Source organism: Phacochoerus africanus, chromosome 1 (assembly GCF_016906955.1).
Source record: "Phacochoerus africanus isolate WHEZ1 chromosome 1, ROS_Pafr_v1, whole genome shotgun sequence".
Lineage (NCBI taxonomy): Eukaryota > Metazoa > Chordata > Mammalia > Artiodactyla > Suidae > Phacochoerus > Phacochoerus africanus.
The window spans coordinates 81,462,932-81,485,585 of record NC_062544.1 but is presented as its reverse complement, the minus strand read 5'-3'; the positions used below and the strand labels follow the sequence as shown (position 1 = coordinate 81,485,585).

The 22,654-nt window shown below is 37.9% G+C and overlaps 1 protein-coding gene across 2 annotated transcripts in view; it reads right to left on the bottom strand.

The window, feature by feature from the left end:
• The window catches only part of MRPL3 (mitochondrial ribosomal protein L3), a 38,928-nt gene that overhangs the window by 3,181 nt on the left and 13,093 nt on the right, over positions 1 to 22,654 (bottom strand). For both annotated transcript variants that reach the window (XM_047768233.1, XM_047768242.1), the window contains exons 5-9: positions 19,668 to 19,767; positions 17,795 to 17,855; positions 8,922 to 9,030; positions 5,716 to 5,793; positions 3,666 to 3,743 (exon numbers count right to left, since the gene is read on the bottom strand). In XM_047768233.1, the coding sequence (XP_047624189.1) occupies positions 3,666 to 3,743; positions 5,716 to 5,793; positions 8,922 to 9,030; positions 17,795 to 17,855; positions 19,668 to 19,767 (426 nt within the window). The remainder of the gene's footprint in view (positions 1 to 3,665; positions 3,744 to 5,715; positions 5,794 to 8,921; positions 9,031 to 17,794; positions 17,856 to 19,667; positions 19,768 to 22,654) is intronic.

The following is a 22,654-nucleotide window of genomic DNA, read 5'->3' as shown; positions in this document are numbered from 1 at the left end:
CCCCCCCCCCCCCATATCTTCTTTATCCATTCATCTGTTGATGGACATTTAGGTTGCTTCCATGTCTTGACTAGAGTAAACGGTGCATTAGAACATTGGGGTGCATCTATTTTTTCAAATTATATTTTCCTCCAGATACACACCCACGAGTGGGATTAGTGGATCACATGGTAGCTCTATTTTTAGTTTTTAAGGAACATCTATACTGGCTGCAGCAGTTTACATTTGCACCAACAGTGTAGGAGGGTTCCTTTTTTTCCACCATCCTCTCTAGCATTTACCGTGTGCCGACTTTTTGATGATGGCCCTTCTTGACTGGTGTTAAGGTGTAAACTAAAGTAGTTCTAATTTGCATTTTACTAATACTTAGTGATGCTGAACATATTTTCATGTGCTTTTTGGCCATTCATATGTTTTCTTTGGAGAAATGTCTAGTTAGATCTTATGCCCATTTTTTGATTGGATTTTTTTTTAAATATTGATCTGAATAAGCAGTTTGTATTTTTTGGATATTAATCCCTTGTAGGTCACATTGTTTGCAAATATTTTCTCCCATTTTGTTTCTGGTTTACTTTGCTCTGCAAAAGCTTTGAGGTATAATTAGGTCCCATTTGTTTAAATTTGTTTTTATTTCTATTACTCTAGGAGATGGGCCCAAAATGATATTGCTGTGATTTATGTCAGTGTTCTACCTATGTTTTCTTCTATGAGCTTTATAACATCTGGTCTTAACATTCAGGTCTTTTATCCAGTTTGAGTATTTTTGTATATGGTTTGTGTATGGTGGTTTGTACATGGTGTTCAAACTTCAATGTTTTAAATGTAGTATCTACTTTACCCAGCATGACTTATTGAAGAGACTGTCTTTTCTTGACTGTATATTCTTGCCGCCCTTGTAGAAAACTGACCATACTTGCGTGGGTTTATTTCTGGGCTTTCTATCCTGTTCCACTGATCTATACTTGGTTTTGTGCCAGTACCATACTGTTTTGATCACTGCAGCTTTGTAGTATAGTCTGAAATCAGGGAACCTAATTCCTCCCAGTTCTGTTTTTATTTCTCAAGATCATTTTGGCTATTCAGGGTCTTTTGCGTTTCAATAAAAATTTAAAATTTTTTCTTGTTCTAGATCTACAAAAAAATGTCATTGGTAATATGAGATTACACTGAATCTGTAGATTCCCCTGTACAGCACAGTCATTTTAACAATATTGATTCTTCCAATCCAAGAACATGGTATATCTCCCCATCTGTTTATGTCATCTTCGATTTCTCTCACCCACAACTCATAATTTTTGTAGTACAGGTCTTTTGCCTCCTTAGATAGGTATATTCCTAGGTATTTTTATTCTTGTGGATGCAATGGCAAAGGTGATTATTTCCATAATTTCTCTTTCTGCTCTTTTGTTGTTAGTGTATAGAAATGTAGAGCTTTCTGCATATTAGTTTTGTATTCTGCAACTTTATGAAATAATTTATGAGATCTCATAGTTTTGGGGTGGTGTCTTTAGGATTTTCTATGTATAGTATCATGTCATCTGCAAACAGTGACAGTTTAATCACTTATTTTTCCAATTTGGATTCCTTTTATTTCTTTTTCTTCTCTTATTGCTGTGGCTGGGCCCTCTAATGATGTTGATACAAATAGAGAGAGTGAGCATCTTTGTCTTGTTCCTAATCTTAGAGGAAACCAAATTGTAGCCTGATGTGTCTAGGACTCTGGGGCTATTCCATTCCCCCTTACAGTTTTCAGGATCTCACATTTGCTCTCATCAGCAACGAATGGAAACTCTGGACCTGGGCCATAACATCTTGGGGCAGAGTGGAATAACGGTGCTCTTTAAGGCTTTAAAAACAAAATAACAGCCCCTTAAAAACACTCAGGTTGAAGAACAATGAATTTATCACAGAAATTTAGAAATTGTTAAAGGATATGAAAGAACACAATCCAAAACTGATAATGACGTAATGATGCCAGAACAACCAGGTCCTCATATTGTGACTTCCTTTCCTGAACACCTTGAGACCTTTTATGAGTACCAAAGGGGGGAATCTGAGATCTCTGAGTATCAAATGTTAATTACTGGGTCAAAATGTAGAATTGAGCACTGGTTTTCACTCTCTGGTTTCTGGTAAATTCTGCACAAGTCACATACCCACTTTATGTTAAAATGTTACCTCTCACAAAGATAATAAAAAGCAAAGTACTTACAAGAAAAAGGAAGGAAATGCTTTTCAGCTTTTCTACACTGATTATGTTAACTGTGGGTCTGTCATATATGGCCTTTATTATGTTGAGGTAGGTTCCCTATATTCCCACTTTTTTTTCCAAGAGGTTTTTTTTTTTTTATCATAAATGGATGTTGAATTTTATCAAAAGCTTTTTCTGCAACTACTGAGATGAACATAAGGTTTTTTTCTGCTGTTTGTGAATGTAGTATATCACACTGATTGATTTGCAGATACTGAAAAATCCCTGAATCCCTGGGATAAATCCCACTTGATCCTGGTGTATGATCCTTTTAATGTATTGCTGGATTCAGTTGGCTACTATTTTGTTGAGGATTTTTGCATCTATGTTCCTTAGTAACACTTGCCTTGTAACTTTCTATTCCTTTGATATCTTTTCTGGTTTTGGTATTAGGGTGATGGTGGCCTCATAGAATGAGTTTGGAGGTGTTCCTTCCTCTGCAATTTTTTGAATAGTTTCAGAAGAACTGTGTTAATTCTTCTCTAAATGTTTGATAGAATTTGCCTGTGAGGCCAGCTGGTCCCAGACCTTTGTTTGTTGGGAATTTATAATCACAGACTCAATTTCAGTACCTGTAATTGGTCTGTTCATCTTTTCTATCTCTTCCTGGTGCAGTCTCAGGAGACTGTACTTTTCTAGGAATTTGGTCATTTCTTCTAAGTTGTCCATTTTATTGGTATATAGCTGCTTGTAGTAGTCTCTTATAGTCCTCTGTATTTCCGTGGTGTCAGTTATAACTTCTACTACAAATTTATTTTCAGAATGGAAGATTCAAAAGTAAAAAGTGATCTCTCACGCTATTATGTTGCCTTAAATGCCAGGTACACTATTTGTATTTTATTTGATGGAAATAAGTCTCTGAGAGGTTAAGAACTTTTTTGCAAATCTATCCTGTACAACATATTTATCTGTATGTTTTGAACTTAAAAATGAACACACATTTTTAAAAGGAAAATGCTTAAATGTGTAATTAGAGCAATGCTAGTAATAATAATAATAATAAATCTCTCCTTAAAATGTCCACCTCAAAACACCTTTCTTGTTGACTCTCATTTAATGTCCACCTCATATATTTCCAGTTTTCTTGTCAAAGTACTCTTGAAAAATGAAAAAAAACTTTTTAGACAGAAGTATTCAATATTTTGGCAAGTAGTTATCCTAATATCCCTTTTTGTATTTCTAAAGAGCCTTTTACTGGTCCCATACTTTGTGCAGGCTCATGGTTTTTGAGACAAAACGCTATAAGTTATTTTGTGCAATTTTCTCACTCAGGTGCTCCTAAAAAGCAGAAAAATTAGCAAAGAACATGTGGGGAAATAACCACTTATTTTCAAGTCACATTTATGGGTGCAAAGGAGAACTTACCGTACACATCCAAATATCTGAATAAGGAAAAATGAAAAGTTATACATACCTTCACTAAGCAATTTTTGTGTCCAGGTACAGAGCCATTTACATAGATTATATTGTGTTTTGTGTTTATTCTCCACACCTAAAGTAGAAATGAAATCAAACTTTGAGAATATACTTGTGTTACAACAAACAAAAGCTGAGGCTCTAAGTAGCCTGTGAAGTCATAATGATGTTAGCACCTCAAAATGTTGAATAAGAATAAAATTTTCAAATTCCTATGGATGACTTGTGCTGTAATATTATAATGTGTATGTCTCATGGAAATGGTAGAAAACTCATTTTAAATATAAATGTGACAATATTCCAGGTATCTTAATATTCTGCTGGCATCCTTAAGAATAACAAGTAAAAATTCAATTTTACTTTATTTTAGGTAATATGAACATGCTTGCTGTAACTAGAAACTGGGATGCCACAACCTCTTTGGGTCTAATTTTTTTTTTTTTTAAGTAGCCTGAGTACATGGCATTCAAAAAGATCTTCAAGTGGAGAAAACATTTACACACGTGGAAGAGAATAGTCAAGAAATGGTACTGAGAAAATATTTGGGGAAAAAATCCAGTTTGACCCACACCTAATATCTAATAATGGCTTAATGTTAAATACTAGGGAAGCTACATACAGATGCACACATGAAAAGAAAACACATAGGAGTTCCTCTTGTGGCTCAGTGGTAACAAACCCAACTAGTATTTGTGAGAATGTGGGTTTGATCCTTGCCCTCGTTCAGTGGCTTAGGGATCCGGCATTGCCGAAACTGTGGTGCAGACCACAGACATGGCTCAGATGCATTGCTGTGGCTGTGGTGTAGGCTGGCGGCTGCAGCTGATTCAACCCTTAGCCTAGGAACTTTCATATGCTGTGGATGTGGCCCTAAAAAGATTAAAAAAAAAAATACATAGATATGTCATCATAAATAAGCCTCCATGATAAGTATAAAATAGAAGAGGGGAAAAAATCTTAGATTTAATTATATAAAAATTTAAAAACTTCTGCTGATCAATATTTATAAATAAAATACTTTATATCTAGAGTAGAGACTGGAAGAATATGCACTAAAATGTTACTTACCAGTGGTTACCCTGGAGATTGTTTTTTTGAGTGGCTTATTTTCTATTTTCTATACTTTTCTTACACACACACACATACACACACTAATAAATATATAATTATATGAAACCCATTATAGTACAGCTTTTTCACTTAGATATTACATGCATTCAAGTTAGCAGAGACTGAATTTAACTCTCCTCTTTAAATGTATAATTATTTTATAAACATGGATGTATATCACAACGCTATTTTATACTGTCTTTCCCTATTTTGACTGTCTTCCTCTCTCCTCTTCCTCGCCCACATTTAACATTTAATCAAAAACCATCTGGTATATAACTGTCTACTCTTCTTTGTGATTACATGGCATGGCAATATATATATGTAGGGAGCATCTGTTTACTCTTTTAAAGAGTTTTTTTTTTGTTTTTTTTTCCTTGTGTTTCTAGGGCTGCATCTGCAGCATAAGAAAGTTTCCAGGCTAGGGGTTGAACTGGTGCTACAGCTGCCAGCCTGCACCACAGCTATAGCAACGTGGGATCCAAGCCACATCTGTGACCTACACCACAGCTCATGGCAATGCCGGATCCTTAACTCACTGAGCGAGGCCAGGAATTGAACCCATGTCTTCATAGATACTATTTGGGATCATTACTACTAAGCCATAATGGAAACTCTTTAAAGGCGTATTATACATTATAACGCTCTGAATCTTTCTTTTTTCACACAACAATACTTTGTGGAAATCTTCCAGATCAAATAGTAGAAAATTAACTTTTTCTTCTTAATGAGTGCATGTTCCATGGCTTGGATGTTCAATATATATATATGAAAACAAATACAATACACATACAGGGTTCACGTATACCCCAATCCTCAATAACTGTAAAACCTACTGGAACAATCATATGCTGACACATGTTAAGTGCATATTCTGGTGTATTCGCATTCAGGAATTAACTTAACCATTCCTAAAAAGAGCCACTCCAGAAACTTACTTTCAGTCCAAATGCTGTCCTATCGATGTTCCCCAACTGTCCAGGCATTTTAGTTCCAGGCCACACTCTGGCAACATCCTTAACGACAGACCAAAAATTAGCACTTTTAAGTAGGGCTCTCCATTTTAAACAGTACCAATCAAACCAAATATAAATAAAATAAAACTTATTAAAGTGCTTTATTTTTTTTCCCCATTTTGTTAGGCCCCAGTAAAGAACTAAATATGGAGCTAGTCACATGCACCCCTAAAGAATTTCCTTTCTAAGTTAGATTAGGAAAAAAAAAATTAATACAGGCGAAAAACATACTTAGGAGAAAAACTCAGTAATAAGAGTGTAGCAACTGAGCCAATAATGGTTGGGAAGGATATACAAACATCACACCACCATTCAAAGAAAAATTGGACTTCCCAGCTTGTCTTCACTAATCTTTGCATTAACTGACTTGGACTCCATCCACATCACTGTTGCTAGAATGGTCCTACTCTTCTATCCTTGCTTTTCATGTTACCGTCCCTCAGCAGAGGGACTGATCAAAGGATAGTTAGTTATCTCTAATGGTGAGAAACTTGACTCCCATTGTCAATATATTTACCACCTGCTCAATTTCACAATTCACAGAAAACATCTCAGAATAGCTAATACTACTTCAAAAGACAAAGATAATTAGAATTTAACACTTGTGCAGAGTGCATTTTAAATTTAGACTCTGAAATGGTGTGGAGAAAAGGGAACCCTCCTATACTGTTGGTGGAAATGTAAACTGGTATAACCACTATGGAAAACAGTATGGAGGTTCCTCAAAAAACTAAAAAAAAGTTACCATACAACCAGCAATCCCACTCCTGGGATATCCAGACAAAACTGTAATTCAGAAAGATATGTGTACCCCTTATGTTCATAGCAGCACTATTTAGCCAAGACATGGAAAGAACCTAAATTGTCCATTGACAAATGAATGAGTTAACAAGATGTGGAACATATATACAAAGGAATACTACTCAGCCATAAAAAAAGAAATCATGCCATTTGCAGCAACATGTATGGACCTAGAGATTCTTGTACTAAATGAAGTAAGTCAGAAAGACAAATACTATACATCACTTATATGCAGAACCTAAAATATGACACAAATGAACTTATCTATGAAACAGAAACAGGAGTTCCCATCGTGGCACAGCGGAAATGAATCCGACTAGGAACCATGAGGTTTCGGGTTCAATCACTGGCCTTGCTCAGTGGGTTAAGGATCCAGTGTTGCCGTGAGCTGTGGTATAGGTCGCAGATGCGGCTCGGATCCCACGTTGCTGTGGAGTAGGTGTAGGCCAATTGCTACAGCTCTGATTAGACCCTTAGCCTGGGAACTCCATATGCCGTGGGTGCAGCCCTAAAAATACCAGAAAAAGAAAAGAAAAAAAAAGAAACAGAAATAGACTCATAGACATAGAGAACAAACTATTTAAGGTTTCCAAGGGAGAGGGTATGGGAGGGATGGAGGGGGAGTTTGGGGTTAGTAGATGCAAATTATTATGTATAGGTGGATAAACAAAAAGGTCCTACTGTAGAGCACAGGAAACTATATTCAATATCATAATGGAATCATAATGGAAAAGAATGTGAAAAATAATATATATGAATCACTTATAAATCAACTATATTTCAATTTTAAAAATTAAAAATAAACTCCGACTATATGACCAACAACTGTGTATTCACATGTTACTTGAGTTAGTCCACTCTATTCCCCCACTTTAGTTAAGTTCTGTTACTCATTCAAAATAGTTAGGTTCATTTCTAGTTATATTCCATTAAGGATCCCCGTATTTTATTTTGAATACGTAAAATATTAACATGGTATCAAAGTTAAAAGTAAATGAAAAAGTATATCAAATTATGTGCCACTGCTGCCTCTTCCTAAACCCTTCCATACTGCTCAGTTCCATCTCTTGTAGATAACCAACCTTATTAGCTTCTAGTTTATTTTTCATCCTTCTTTTTGCAAAAATAAGCAGATAACATGTGCATTTCCTTATATCCTGGAAATCACCCCACTGTTTCATGACTCTGTCATTCTTTTTCAGTTGCATAGTATTCCACTGAGTAGATACACCATAGTTCATTCATCCAAATTTTCAAGTATGGACATTTATGCTTATAATTAAATAATGTTACAATGCCTAATTTTGTGCAAATGTATTTTTATGTTTTTCAAAGAGTATCTTTTGGGTAAATTCCTAAAAGTAGGGCTGCTGTGTCAGAAGCAAACACATGTGGAGTTTGTTAGATACTGCCACATTTCCCTCCATAAAGGATACATTATTTTATATTCTGACCAGCAATGTATGAGAGTGCCTGCTTCCCTACACTCTTGCCAACAGAGTGGCAAAATTAAACAGTGTGACAGCACAATCTGCTAGGTGAGAAATTAACTCAAGAGAGCTTTTAGGAGTTCCCGTTGTGGCTCAGCGGTAATGATCCTGACTGGTATCCATGGAGATGCAGGTTTGATCCCTAGCCCCACTCAGTGGGTTAAGGACCTGGCATTGCCATGAGCTGTGGTATACGTCACAGAAGCAGGTTGGATCTGGTGTTGCTGTGGCTGTGGCAAAGGCCAGCAGCTGCACCTCCGATTCAACCCCGAGTCTGGGAGCCTGCCATAGGTGCGGCCCTAAAAAGAAGAGAAGTAGAATATATAATCAAGCTTTAGAGACTGATCTTGCATCCTCTGACACTCCAGAGAATAAGACTCCCCCTCTCTTTACGCTGTAGCTCCTCTGGGAGATGTATTCAGTAGGACACAGCTATATAAAACCTCTTCTCTATTTCCTATGCTCTTATTGTCTACTTCTCCACTTCTACTACTTTCTCCTCACCATTTTATTGTCCTTGACAACCTTTCTCAATGGTCTCTTTTAAGGCAAGAACTTGCAGTTGACTTCAGAGTGTGGGATGGGAGACAGAGATGGGAAAGAAAGTAGCCAGACAAGTATTGAGAACACTGACTGAAAGTCTGTGGGACATAACCGAATGATTCAAGTCCGGCTCTGGAAAGTAAGTAAGGCCAGGACTTATAAAAGGTGGATTTTTACTATACCTTTTAACCACCTGGAATCAGATTCAAATGATATGACTGAATCCCAGGAACAAACAAAGAGCACACAAGTTGACTTTTCAGCACTAAAAAAGGATCACTAAGTTATACTTACACCAGTTGAAATAGCTCCAGGCCTCCTGTGGGTTTTCGTTTGACCGTGAGTAGCAGGCTGGCCTTTAAATCCCCATCTTTTCATGACACCTTGAAAACCTTTACCAATACTGAACAAGATAAACATTAGAATTTACATAGTGAATAGAGGGTAAGAGATCCCCAATTGCATAACTCCGACAGTACCTTAGAGTTTAAGTAAAGTTCCTTATCTAAATAACTAGAAAAGGCCATGCAAGTAAAACCACAAATGAACAATGCCTTTATCTCAGTCCTGGTTTGCACCCCTTCCTGGAGTCTCATTCTACACAGAATGACTAATTCAAGATTGTGAGACAACAGCAAGCTAAGCAGGGGGAGTTCTGTCATCCTAATCCTATGAAACAACACAGTAAAAGGTGTACATTTTAAATGTTCAAAGTATTTTGTAGGAGAGGTAGCAGGCAACTATTAAAATCCCCATCTCCTGGTACACATGCTCCCGTGTGATCAAGCACCTCCCCTGGAGTCTGGGTGAACCTAGCAACTCACTCTAAGGAATAAACTACAGTAGAAGTTATGAGACGTCAAATCTGACATCAGGTTCCAAAGAGACTGGCTTCCATCTCTGCACTCTCTCCCTCACTAGGCTCTGGGGGAAGCCAGGTGCCACATCATAAGCTATCCTATGCTGAGTCATGTTGGAAGGATATCAATCACTAGCTAACAACTATGGACCTGATGCTGGCCAGTGGGCGTGCTAGTGAGCTTTTAGGCAATTCTCTCCAAGTCGAACCCTCAGATGACCATAGCCTCGGCTGCAGCTTTATTCAAGACCCAGAGCCAGGAGCACTCAGCTAAGCTGTACTGAGATTCGTGACTACAGAAACTGTGAAGTAGTAAATGTTTGTTGTTTTAGGGTAATGTGTTTGGGCAGCAATATACAACAGAACACTTAATAAAACAGTAATAATTAACAAGTTTTAATTTCCAAAGAAGGATCTTGGTTTCAAGGTCTGAATCAGAAGCTAATGGAGAAATATAATCAGAGAGCAATAACTTCTTAAAAATCTTACATTTCATATTTCAATTTTTAAACAAAAGCATTCTATTTTCAGATTCTGCTAACTAGAGAAACATTCTGCAATGGAGGCAGAAACAACACTAAGATTCAAGAATTATTAAAGTTTGCCTGACTGATATGTTTATTAGGACAAATAATAACTGAATGGGCTACAATGAATTGTAAGACTACCAGGCATATATATATAATAAAAATATTATATATATAAAAATATAATATATATGCATGTATGTATATCTATATATATATATAAATTGGGGGGGGGCATGCCCACGGCATGTGGAAGTTTCCAGGCCAGGGAAACCACACCACAGCAGCGACCCAAGCCCCTGCAGTAACACTGCTGGATCCTTAACCTGCTGCACCACAAGAGAGCTTAATGATGAATTTTAGAATGTATTTGAAAATAAATGCTTGGCAATTTAAAAATAAAAAAGAAGTACCTAAAGAGTCATCTGAACCTTTATTATTTGGCAAATAACATTTTAAAGAAAAAAAGGGGAGGGGACTGGAAACATCCAATTTTAAATGAGCGTGTTTTAAAAATGCTGCATTTTAATACCAGCCACTCTTGGTAGAAAATCTGCAGCATCATCTAAGTTCAAAAGCTGATTCATCTGCTTAGAGAGCGAGCCTGAGTGTGTACACCCATAAAAAACATGCCAGGTAAATTACAGAAGATAATTTAGCTCATTTTAACAGCATATGATTACAAGATGAAAGCGGTATCCTGAAAGTGCTAATTATGGACTGTTTTTCAATCTAGTTCTAGAACACGTCATGTTGTTACACTCTGTACAATAGGAGTCTCTTCAACAAATAACCTTTAGACAAAGGATAAGACATACATGAGGTGACAAAATCACTGGCTGAATTGAGATCATGTAAAACAGAGGGCACCTGTCGTTCCATTAGGGTGGGGATGGGGGGACCCACAGGTGTCTATTCTGTTGTTTCTCTCAGCTGTCACCCAACTGGAGAACAAAAATGAAACACAAGCAAGAACAGCACAAATCTACACTTAGCATACTCATCCACATTTCAAATATAAGGTTTCCATACGTCATATAAATTAAAACCTTCATCTTACTAAAAGGATACAAAACACATAACACATGCTTTATCTCTCCCACCCCTTTTCTGCTGCAGTTTTTAGTTAATGACAACAGAAAAAAAAAAAAACACAAATGAAAATTCAAATCAGAAAGAACACAGTGTTAGAAGTTTCAACGTTAGTGACACATACCTGAAAATTAGGAAAACATAAAACACGTAATTCAGAGCATCTATCTTGTTAAAACCAAACAAAAAACTCATAAAAAAAAAAATCTCAGGGATACTATTTTTTTTCTTTTTGTCTTTTTGCCTTTTTTTTGTCTTTTCTCTTTTTTGTTGTTGTTGTTGTTGCTATTTCTGGGCCGCTCCCGCGGCATATGGAGGTTCCCAGGCTAGGGGTTGAATTGGAGCTGTAGCCACCAGCCTACGCCAGAGCCACAGCAACGTGGGATCCGAGCCGCGTCTGCAACCTACACCACAGCTCACGCAACGCCAGATCCTTAAACCACTGAGCAAGGCCAGGGACGGAACCCGAAACCTCATGGTTCCTAGTTGGATTCGCTAACCACTGAACCATGTCGAGAACTCCTCGGGGATACTATTTAAATTTAGGAGACTTTATTGCCCTCATTTCCCAGTGTATTTCCTTATTATGCTTTAAATTCATGAAGCGCAGGGATTGTGTATTATCTAACCCTAGCACCCAACTGAGAGGGGTCAGAGTGATTTTGTCACTGGCTTTAACTGTCTTAGGAAGAGAGATAATTATTTCCTTTATTTTGTACTATAGTTTCCAAATGCTATCTAACAGGCATGCCTTTATAAAAGTTTAAGACTCTATTAAGAAAAGGGGATGAGAGGCTTAGAGGTTTGACTGTAAGAATCTTGCATAAATGAATATATAATCTAATACTTCCAATTGCATTCTATGAATCTCTGGAGATTACTATGTGAACTTCATTCCCTGTCACATTGTGACAAACGCCTAAATGTCTACCAGAAGACACACAGGTTTCCCCATTTTGTGGGAAACTGCATTTGACTGCATGGGTCTGGATATACTTACATATGGGGATGAAACAAAATGTCTTAGGTGAGGAGAACTTTCCATTCTGAGTCCTCTGAGAAATTCCTCCAAAATCTCATCAGAGTCTTTCTCTTGCCACTGAAGATCTTTGTAAATTCTGGGAGTCAATTTCTACCTAACTTATTGCTGTCTAAACCTATTCAATCAGTGATGTCAACAGCTCCTGAGCCCACAGGTAAGTCATGGTGGAATTTTCCGTGCTTTGTGTCCCGTCACATAGGGTTAAGAGCTGGCACGGAGTATCTGTATGGTTGTTATTCTCTAGGATGAATTTGTGACAGCATGACCTGAAATGAAGGTATTCTGTTTCCATCTAAAAACCTTTAGAAAGCTCCCTTCAACATCAGGAAACATTTTTATCAACAAGTGACTGCTGAGAGTACAATGCTCATAGCTTACTAACATCAAATCTAGCTTGTTCGACAGTACAAAGAGCCAATGCACAGCGATTCCTTTGAGTCCTCCTATAAAACGGAAAATTTTCTGGCTGTCCTAAGGAAACTCAGAACATCATGTTTACCGTCCTGAGGGCAGTCTGTTCTTCTCAAAAAAGAAAACTCCAATAACCAATTCTGCAGTATCATGAAAAGACACACCAGTTGTCCGAAGGTCTTCAGCCACATCAATTTCTTCAATAGTTGAGAAGACCATACTACTATGTGCTGCGAATCTGCTGTTAAGTATTACTTCTTCATTAATATAAAAAAAAGAGTGCGTTATGCCTCTTGGAAAACTGAGGGATTATTTTAGAAACATTTAGAATTGAAAGGAATCTTAGAAACCATTTACTCTCAAACCCTTATATTAAAGATAATGAAATCTACATCCAGAGAAGTTAAGCCACTTGCCCAAGGTCAAATCCTGGGTAAACAAAAGCTTAGTCATGTTTTCACAACCCAGGTCACACACTGCCTCTTGAAAAACAGTAAAGCAAGATAAAGAAGTATCTGGCAAATCAGAGAGGCACTGGAGCTATTTCAAGGGCATCCTCATCACACTGCAAATTCTTGATGTAGTAGTTAGTATGTAATTTTAAAATTACCTACAGTGCCTTGTAAAGCTACTGCTGTGCAATACAAAAAGATAGTCTAAACTAAGAGGTAATAATCTGATGTATGAGAAAATACCACATTTGAATTCCTAATGACTTAATGTCTTTCATTCATTTAAAAAGATATTTCCTATTGAGGAAAACATAGATTTTTCCTTTTAAAATTTGAAAACAGATTAAAAAGCAGTAATACCAACTATAATAGTGATCACATCCACACTTCTGAGTATTTATTATGTCCCACGTCTTGAGCTAAGAGCTTTCTGTGCATTATCCCAATTTTTTCTTTTTTTTTTTTTGTCTTTTTAGGGCCACACCCACGGCATATGGAGGTTCCCAGGTTAGGGTCTGAATCGGAACTATAGCTGCCGGCCTACGCCACAGCCACAGCAACATGGGATCTGAGTCGCATCTGCGACCTACACTACAGCTCACCGCAATGCCGGATACTTAACCCACTGAGTGAGGCCAGAGATCGAACCCTCGTCCTCATGGATACTAGTTGGGGTTGTTAACCACCGAGCCACAACAGGAATGCCAATCCCATGAAATCTTTATAACAAGCTATGGTGTAGGTACTATAACTAGTCTTAATGTTAATGATTAGGCAATAGAGGTTAAGAAAGGTGTATAGGTCACAGGAGCTGCTGAGAAGCAGAGTCATGCTTTTAGCCACTGCCTAGATTGCCTCTCACTAGGCAGTCATTCTTTAAGGGGGGGTGGAGGTGTGTGGAACCTATCTATACATGCTAGACTTAAAATTTTATGTAGAATAAACTGCATGAAACAGCTGTATTTCAAAGACTGGGTCTTATTATCTACTAATGGCATAATGAAAACAGTAAAAAAATTATTCTGCTATAATGATTTTATATATTAGATTTAAAGATCTTTCCCATTTAATCTAAATTGAATTTGTAGATGAAAAGTATTTCTGGTTTAAAGATTAAAATAAAAAACTCTAGTAAATATATATTCACCCCACATTCCAAAGTGACACTGGTAAGTTTACTTATTTATAGAGAGAATTATACCCAAATCCAACATAGGTAAAAACAATACATCTGTGTATCTTTTGATATATGCAGACACTCCAATGCAAACATTAAAAAAGGAACATTTAGGAAATCTTTAAGAAGCAGCTACTACTGGAGTTCCCGTCGTGGCTCAGTAGTTAACAAATCCGACTAGGAACCATGAGGTTGCGAGTTCGATCCCTGGCCTTGCTGAGTGGGCTAAGGATCTGGCATTGCCGTGAGCTGTGGTGTAGGCTGCAGACGCAGCTCGGATCCTCGTTGCTGTGGCTCTGCCTACAGCTCCGATTCGACCCCTAGCCTGAGAACCTCCATATCCCATGGGAGCAGCCCTAGAAAAGGCAAAAAGACAAAAAAAAAAAAAAAAGCAGCTACTACTGTTGGTTACTGGTCATGTAAAGGAAAATGTCTGCAGATAATTTCATTCTTGAAGTAGCTAGATTCTATTAACACTATTTCCTTAAATTAGTGTTTTTCTGTTTAATTTTTATTTAGTTATTTCTAAGGTACACTTAATCCAGCAATTAAAATCAAAGGTACAAGGTAAAAAACTTAAAATACCCTAAATATAAGCGTAGATTTAACAATTAAATATAATCATTACAATATGAGAAAAATGAAGAATTTAAATTAGAAAAAAGCCTCAAATTGATCTCTAATAGAAAGACGATGAGGCCAGTTATGAAGGTAACCAGTTTTCAGTTTCATGCTAACTAAAATGTGTACAATACACATGCCTACTTTACTGACAATGCTCTTTGTAATGGGACTGATTAGACTTGCCTGCTTTAAAATAGATGTCTGTATGTTATAATCTGAGAAAAGGAAAGGAAGGTACTGGGATTCTGTGCTGGGTAAAGGAGTGGCAAGAAAAGCAGGCTCACAGGTCATCTCTTGACTATTTTCCAGTCCAGTGGATCTCAGTTTGTGGTCCCTGGACCAGCAGCATCCAGGGACCTTGCTAGAGATATGGATTCTCAGGTACCAGCACAGATCTACCAAATCTGAAGACTGTGTGTGTGGGTTAACAAGCTTTCTTGGAGATTCTGAAGCTCATTCAAGTGTGGGAACTGATCATCCATCCTGTAAACTCATGTCCCTCATCTGACCTATGTCACTACACAAGTTTTTCTTCTAGTGTTTATACCTGTAACAGGATTAATAATCAAGATGATGGAGCCAAGAAGTTTCAAAAATTTAAAACAGGGGCTGAAAATGAAGGAAAAGGTAGAAAATCTCTGGCTGTAAGTGAGCCACAGCAAGGGACAGGGAAGACTCACATTCTACACCCAAAAGATGACAGTTCCCTTTATAGTTGATGAGGAAAAAAATATTCTCTTGCTGGATGCAAAGGCCTAAAACTCCAAATGCGGGCAACTGTCCAAAAAATGAGAAGCATGAGGGAAAGGAGACAAAATAATTTAAAAAGGAAAAAAAAAAAAAAAAAAAGGCAAGCAAATTCACCACACTCACACGCACAGACACATATACTTGGGGAAGTCTATGGCAAAGAGAAAAGGCAGCTTCCACCAAAAAGGACTATGTGCAGCTGAGACCCACGGGTGCAGCCAGAAAAGAATTCAAAATACCTCCATACAAGAAGGACAAGGAGTCCTAAAAATTCACAAGCATTTACAAGTATCTTGAGGCTGTAATAACATGCCAGCCATAAGAAACATTTAGCTAAAGGTCAAATAAAGTCTGTTTCATTCTGATCTCAGGTACTATCTCACAAAGGTACACACATAGGAGGACAATGCAAGTTACTACAGTCCACACAACAGTAAGGGTGTCCTCAAAGGCAGGTCCTCCCCTCTCCAGAGTGAATGTCAACTAACCTAAGTCCCAGTTATTCTCCCTGCTCTCACTGACTATCTAGTCCCGAGGCTGGTATAGGGCTGGACATACTCTTATTTTCTAGGTACATGATCTTAAGACACAAAACAAAATCAACACATTCTCTTTTCACTTTAAACTCACAAGAAGGCTTAAGTTTTAATAGCTTTCAGAAGCCAAGGAGATCCAACAGTAGTATGAAATAAAAGCGTTTACTGAACACAGGCCCTGAAGAGCTAAACTCCAAGCCAGGCTAGTCACAAGTGCAGCCACAAAGCATCTACTAATAAAGGAATCTGACTTTCTGAGGGCTTCTGGAATATCTTATTTGTCCTGTGAAATTTGCAATGTTATGCACACACTACCAACCATGTATAAATTAACAAATTATTATGAGCTATTTTATTACATGTAATTACATGTAATTTTATTACATGTATTACATGTAATACTTCAGAAATTTAAAAAGTAAAATAATCTGATTCACAACACACATCTCCCCAGACAACCAAACCAAAACTTTATAGCTCCAACATTTTGAGTTCTTCACAAGGGCAGGCAGGAAAAAAAACATTACAAAGAAGCCAGTACTTTAAAAGTACTGGCCCAAAGAAGTAGGAATAAGCCTGCAACAATCAGGAAGCAGGGAGAAAAAGAGGAAGGGTCACAGTCTCTTTTCGAAGAGGCCCATTCTCTACTTCCCTGCGCAGTCTGTCCCAGTGCATTTCTAAATAGCTCATCAAAGGTTAAGGCCCCAGGAGCTATGTGCAATGGCCCAGATTTGAAAGTGGGCAGTAGTAATGTGGAAGTGAAGACGTTACCAGACCGTATTAAGGAAACTGATACTGGATTAATCTGGTTTCCTTGATAATAAGAGCTGCTCTTGCTCAGTCACTGTGATCCTAAGACTATTCCAGAGCACCTGTGGGCCACTGTTGATTTTCAAAGGGTTCCCAGTCAGAACAATGCTGGAACAAAGGCTGAGGATCTTGTCAAATGACAAAAAGAAAGCCTAGGTACATAAAGAAGTGATGTGTCTTCTCAGTTGACAAAATAAGAAACAAGAAGGGACAAGAGTGGTATTTGGAGTTAAGCTTGGCCCAGATCATGTGGACCCTAACAATCTACATGGAATAATTTCTACTTCAACATGTTTAGGGCCTGATTACTCCATTCCACAGTGAAGTAACCAAACATAATTTCTGAAAAGCAACTTGTTACATCTTAATGTTTCCTAGAGATCATCAAGCCAGTACTGAGAGGACATGATAGATGGTAAGTTATGAAAAACTACAGTACCCAAAATACCACCACCCAGTCTAAATATAATTTGAAGTTATCATTTCTGTTAGAGTGACAGTTGGGTGTTAATTTCTCCCCAATTGAATGACCACTGTTAATTTCAACAAAGTAACCCATGTCACTGTACATAGCCTTAGGTCTTCAAACAGATGTGGGCCCAGCCCATGAGGAACCTAAGTTATGTGACCTTTTCCTCAGTCCCATTTCAAGAAGCACGTATCTCAGTTTAAAAGCTGAAACCTGATGTGAACTCCTCACAGACAACTAATTCAGCACAATTTAGAAACCAGTACTGTCAGTAACATTAGCACTAAAATTATGAATGAGAATAATGGTTACTTATCCTTTATTCACTGACTTGAAATACTAATCTTTCACTTGATCTGCTGTTTTTCTAATATACGAGGGAAACAAAAGGAAAAGAGAACCTGTTACATGGACCTACGTTTTGGCCGTGACATCCACATACTGTCCTGGACGAAAGTGAGCAGCGTATAGAGGGGTGCCTTTATGGGAAAATAAAACAAAAAGTTAGTACGAAATGTGTCGGTCCAAAAACAACTTCATTAAACATAAAGTATATCCAGGAAGCCTTCAAGTTATCATATTTCAAAAATGTTGGAAGTCTCTTCTGCAGTTATTAGAAATTTCAATAAAATAGCAAAACTGCCCAACAAACACATTTTAATGGACTGTATGGGGGCTCAAGTGACCAAGAGACCCTGGTGCTGATACACTATGCCTTCACAGAGGCCAGGGTGATACTGGCTAAGATGGCAACTCCCGCCTTATTTTTTTTTTTGCCTATTGGAGATAAGTTATCCAAAAACAGGAACTTTAGTTATTTGAACACACGTCCATTGTATGTTGGGTAATGATTATAATATATATGATCTATCCATAAAAAGCCCATGCAGATCAGATTTTTGGTGGACTGGTCATTGTTCCAGTAAAATATAGTTATTCTAGCACAGTGCCCAGATATTTAGTATAATAAGAAATTACCATTATAGATACCCCTAATTTTATACATAATATTTCTAAAACTAGTTGTATCTAAATAAAATCTTTCTTTAAATGCACCTCAGAAACATGCTATTTAAAGGAATTTTGTAAGTCAAAACCCCTCATAATATCTTACTTACATAAATTTGGAATGAATACTTATGAGAACTATTTAAATTGGCAATTAATCTCCAAACATTTATAGGATGCTTATAATATGTACAGTTAGAAATATAAAAGTATAAGATATGGCCCTAACTTCAAGAACCTATTATCTAGATGAAGAATCAGTATTAATATCATCTAATAAGAGACTTATTTTTGTTTAAAACAGGAAGTAGAGTGCTGCAGGATTTCAGAGGGTAGTGTCCTTTAGGTAGGATTTATGGGCAGAGAAAAACCTTGAATTAAGAAAAAGTAGGGGAGATAAGGTGACTGAATTTCTATGAGGACAAATGACTTGAACTCCTGAAATCTGATCATTTTTCACCCACAAAACAATATACATGGTTTGAGCTACAGCAAAAGTTAATGAGGATTTATTCTTTACATTTGTTAGTTTAACTCCATTTACTTTACCCTTAAGATGAAAAATTTGACTGCCAAAAATATTTTTAATTCTAGCTTATTGACTCTGCCACCTCAATTAATAAGGTCTGTTGCAACTGTGTATTAACTTCAAGAAATTCAGTTCAGGTATGACGTTATCAAATCTTAAAACATCCTTCTATAGTCCACTTGTTAGAACTCAAGTACAAGAGATCAGGGAGCCCTGCTGAAGTTCAAAGACATCAAAATGCTGTTAACTATGAACCAATAGAATATTGCCAAATTTTACTTTTTGACATCCCTGGAGTAGATAAAAATACTCTGGAATTTTCAAGTAAGAATTTTTACATCAAGGCACTATGGTTAGTCACTTTCCCATTCTAGGTACATTTTCTCAAATTATTCTCTCAGTGAGAGTCTAATTATTCTTCATTTAACAGAATGCCAGCCTACCAACAGTGAACTTCACATTTTAAAAGTTCATTTATTTATTTGGAGTGGCTTTTCCAAATGTGAAATTCTTTGTACATTAAAAACAAAAGCGTTCCTCCCTCTTTTGTGGAAAACGAAGAGTTCTCTACAGTTCTTTCCACATAAAGAAACAGACTTGTTTGTCCCTAGTGATTAAATCAGATACTGTTTTATATTTAAAAATAAATGTTTGTGGCTTTGTATTGTGAATTCACTTTATTGAAAGGGTTGACATTAAACAAATCACATATTTGGGTATTTTTACCTCCCTCCGCTTCCCGACCTCAGATTACCTGGCTTAATTACAGCATTTTCTGTTACATTAAAGATTTTAACTTTCTGTTTTGGAGGCAATCCAAGTTCCTGGTAAAATTCCAATATAGATGCAGATTTCTACAGGAAAAGTAGCACACATACATAACACAGTAAATACTAAAGGCAGAATTTAATGCATAAAAATCTAAACCAAGTTACTAACACCCCAGAAAACAAATTGAAAAGCACTCCGATTCCCTAATCAACAAAAAGTACCCTATTCCCCTTATTTAAGGGAGGTAAGATGTTTATCCATCACACTTAGGGTCCAAAGAACTGGCACAGTGCAGCTCATATAAAGTATATGAGGGAAGTTCCCGTTGTGGCCCAGTGGAAATGAGCCCGACTAGTATCCATGAAGATGTGGGTTCGATCCCTGGCCTCACTCAGCGGGTCAGGGATCTGGTGTTGCCATGAGCTGTGGTACAGGTTGCAGTCGTGGCTTGAATGCTGCGATGCTGTGGTTGTAGCATAGGCCAGCAGCTATAGCTCCGATTCAAGCCCTAGCCTGGGATGGGAACTTCCATGTCAAAAGAAAAAAAAAGTATATGACGTGCAGCCTAAAAAGCAAAAGCAAAAAAAAAAGTATATGAGGAAGACGTTTGACCCATAGGAAAAGAAATACAGTTGTGCTCATATCTGGGTTTTGATTGGAGACTGCATGTATCAAGAACCCCAATCCTGAGAAATTTGACTACGTCTATTCTGCATCTGCATCCAAGCAGCTGGGAGAAAACACGACAGTTCACACATTCGGATGTGCAACCACAGACTTCAGAGTGTTAGTGTTCCAATGTGGCCTGGCCAAGCCACATTCCTGGTTAAATCCCTCTCATTCCCCAAGGCAGCTCTGTCACATCCTCTTAAAACCTCTAGCACTGTCCCCTTCCCCCCTCAGAGCTGAACATGCTCCTTCTCATTTCACTGAAAAGAAACGGAGGAAACGAGAGCCCTTCCCAAGCTTTTACCACCAAATCACCCCAAGTGCCTGCACCAGCTCCTATAATGCCATCCTCCCACCCCACTCCAGGTGCATATGGGGAGCTTTCAGAGAACGCCAAGCCCAGGGCCCTCAGCTTGGAGCTGCAACTGCAGTGGTCTAAGGCAACATTCGGGTGTCAATGTTTTTCAGCACCCTATGTTTCTCACATGAACCTGGGGCTGGGAACTATGATGATAAATAAACTGTCCATGTACTTATTAAAGCCAAGTCCTTCAATGTGGACTGACTCCCACCCACCTCTCATCTATGCAATGGCTTTACTCCTGAAATTGTCCCCACCATTCTCTGAGTGGAAAATCTCCCCCTTTCCACTGAGCTTTCCTATGAGCATAAAACAACCACAATAATTCATATAAAACCAGAAATTTTCCCCAACCCTGTGGTCTCCTCCAGCTAATCTTTCTGTTCCCCCTCATGGCAACGCCCCACCCACTCTCTCAAACCCACTGTCATCAGGGCCTTCCAGCCACTAATTATCAATGGAATGTGCTGGTCAAAATCCCCAAACTGTTCAACACTCATTTACCAGCTCATGGCTCATGATGGGTGATGCAGAGGATGGCTTTCTCCTTGGAAGGCTTTCAGCTACAACTCTGTTCTTTCAGATGCTAATGACCCACTTTTCTAACATTGACCCAAAATTCTACTCTGAACTACAAATTCTTTTTGTCCAACTGCCAACTCAGCATTTCACTTTGATGTCAAATGAACAACTCAAGTTTAATGCATCTACATTAAACTCAAAACTCCTCCCCCTCCCCAGGCCTGCTCTCCTCAACAAATCACCATAAATGGCAGCTTCAAATCTCTGTTGTTTAGATCCAATATCCCGTGGTCTCCTATCACTCCTCTTTCTCATATACCATGTCCAACCATCAGCAATTCCTACAGACTATCTAAAAACACAGCCCACATCAAACACTTCTCACCCCACCTCACCCCCACCCAGTCATACATTGGATTATCTCAGCAGCCTCCTAAGAGGTTGCTTCCAAACTCCTGACTCCCTGGTCTGCTCCAAACTTCCAAACTCCTGACTCCCTGGTCTGCTCTCCTCTCACAGGGTAGGTTGATCCTTCCAAGGTACGTCAATCTCCATCTCATGCAGAATCAGGCCCCAAGTCCTCACCATGATTTACTAGGTTCTGTACCATCTGACCTTGTCCATGACTCTCCTCCCAGCTCACCCTGCCTCAGGGACAGTGCCCCTGCCAGCCTAGGAACTCACTGAACAGTGGCCTCAGGTCTGCTGCACAAACTGGTCCCCTACTTGCAATGCCATTCTGCCAGATGGTTTTCCCTCTTTCCTTTTCCTCTTCAGTCTTAAACTGCCTATGCTATTTACAACTGCAGAAAATGTCTGCCTCACTATTTTAAAAAAGGGTAAGAAGGAAGCATGTTCCATTCTTCTCCAGGATTTCAATCTTCTCTCCCAATAGGGTAAGAATGCTATATTAATTATGTTTGTTTACGCATGTTTAACATGTCCTTTTTAAGTTCTGTCACTTCTAAATACTGTAGAAGGGAGACTTTTTAAAATTTAAAAGTGCATTTTTATTAAGGAAAACTGCAAACATATAAACATATGATGATGTTGACAGAGTCAACAATTATCAAAACTGGGCCAAATTCATAGGTGATATTTCTACTTTTTCTTCCAGTTTTATTGAGATATAAGTGACTTATAGGACTGCATAAGTTTAAGGAAATATAGAGAATAATGATTTGACTTACATTCATCATGGAATGATTATCACAATAAGTGAACATCCACCATTCCACACAGATAAAAATTAAAAAGAAATTTCTTTGTGATGAGAACTCAGGATGTACTCTTAACAACTTTCATATATAACATTCAGCAGTGTCAATTACATTGATTACATTGTATATTACATCCCTAGTATTTATTTTTCTATACCTTTGACTGCCTTTATCTAATTCCGCCTCCCCCATCACCTA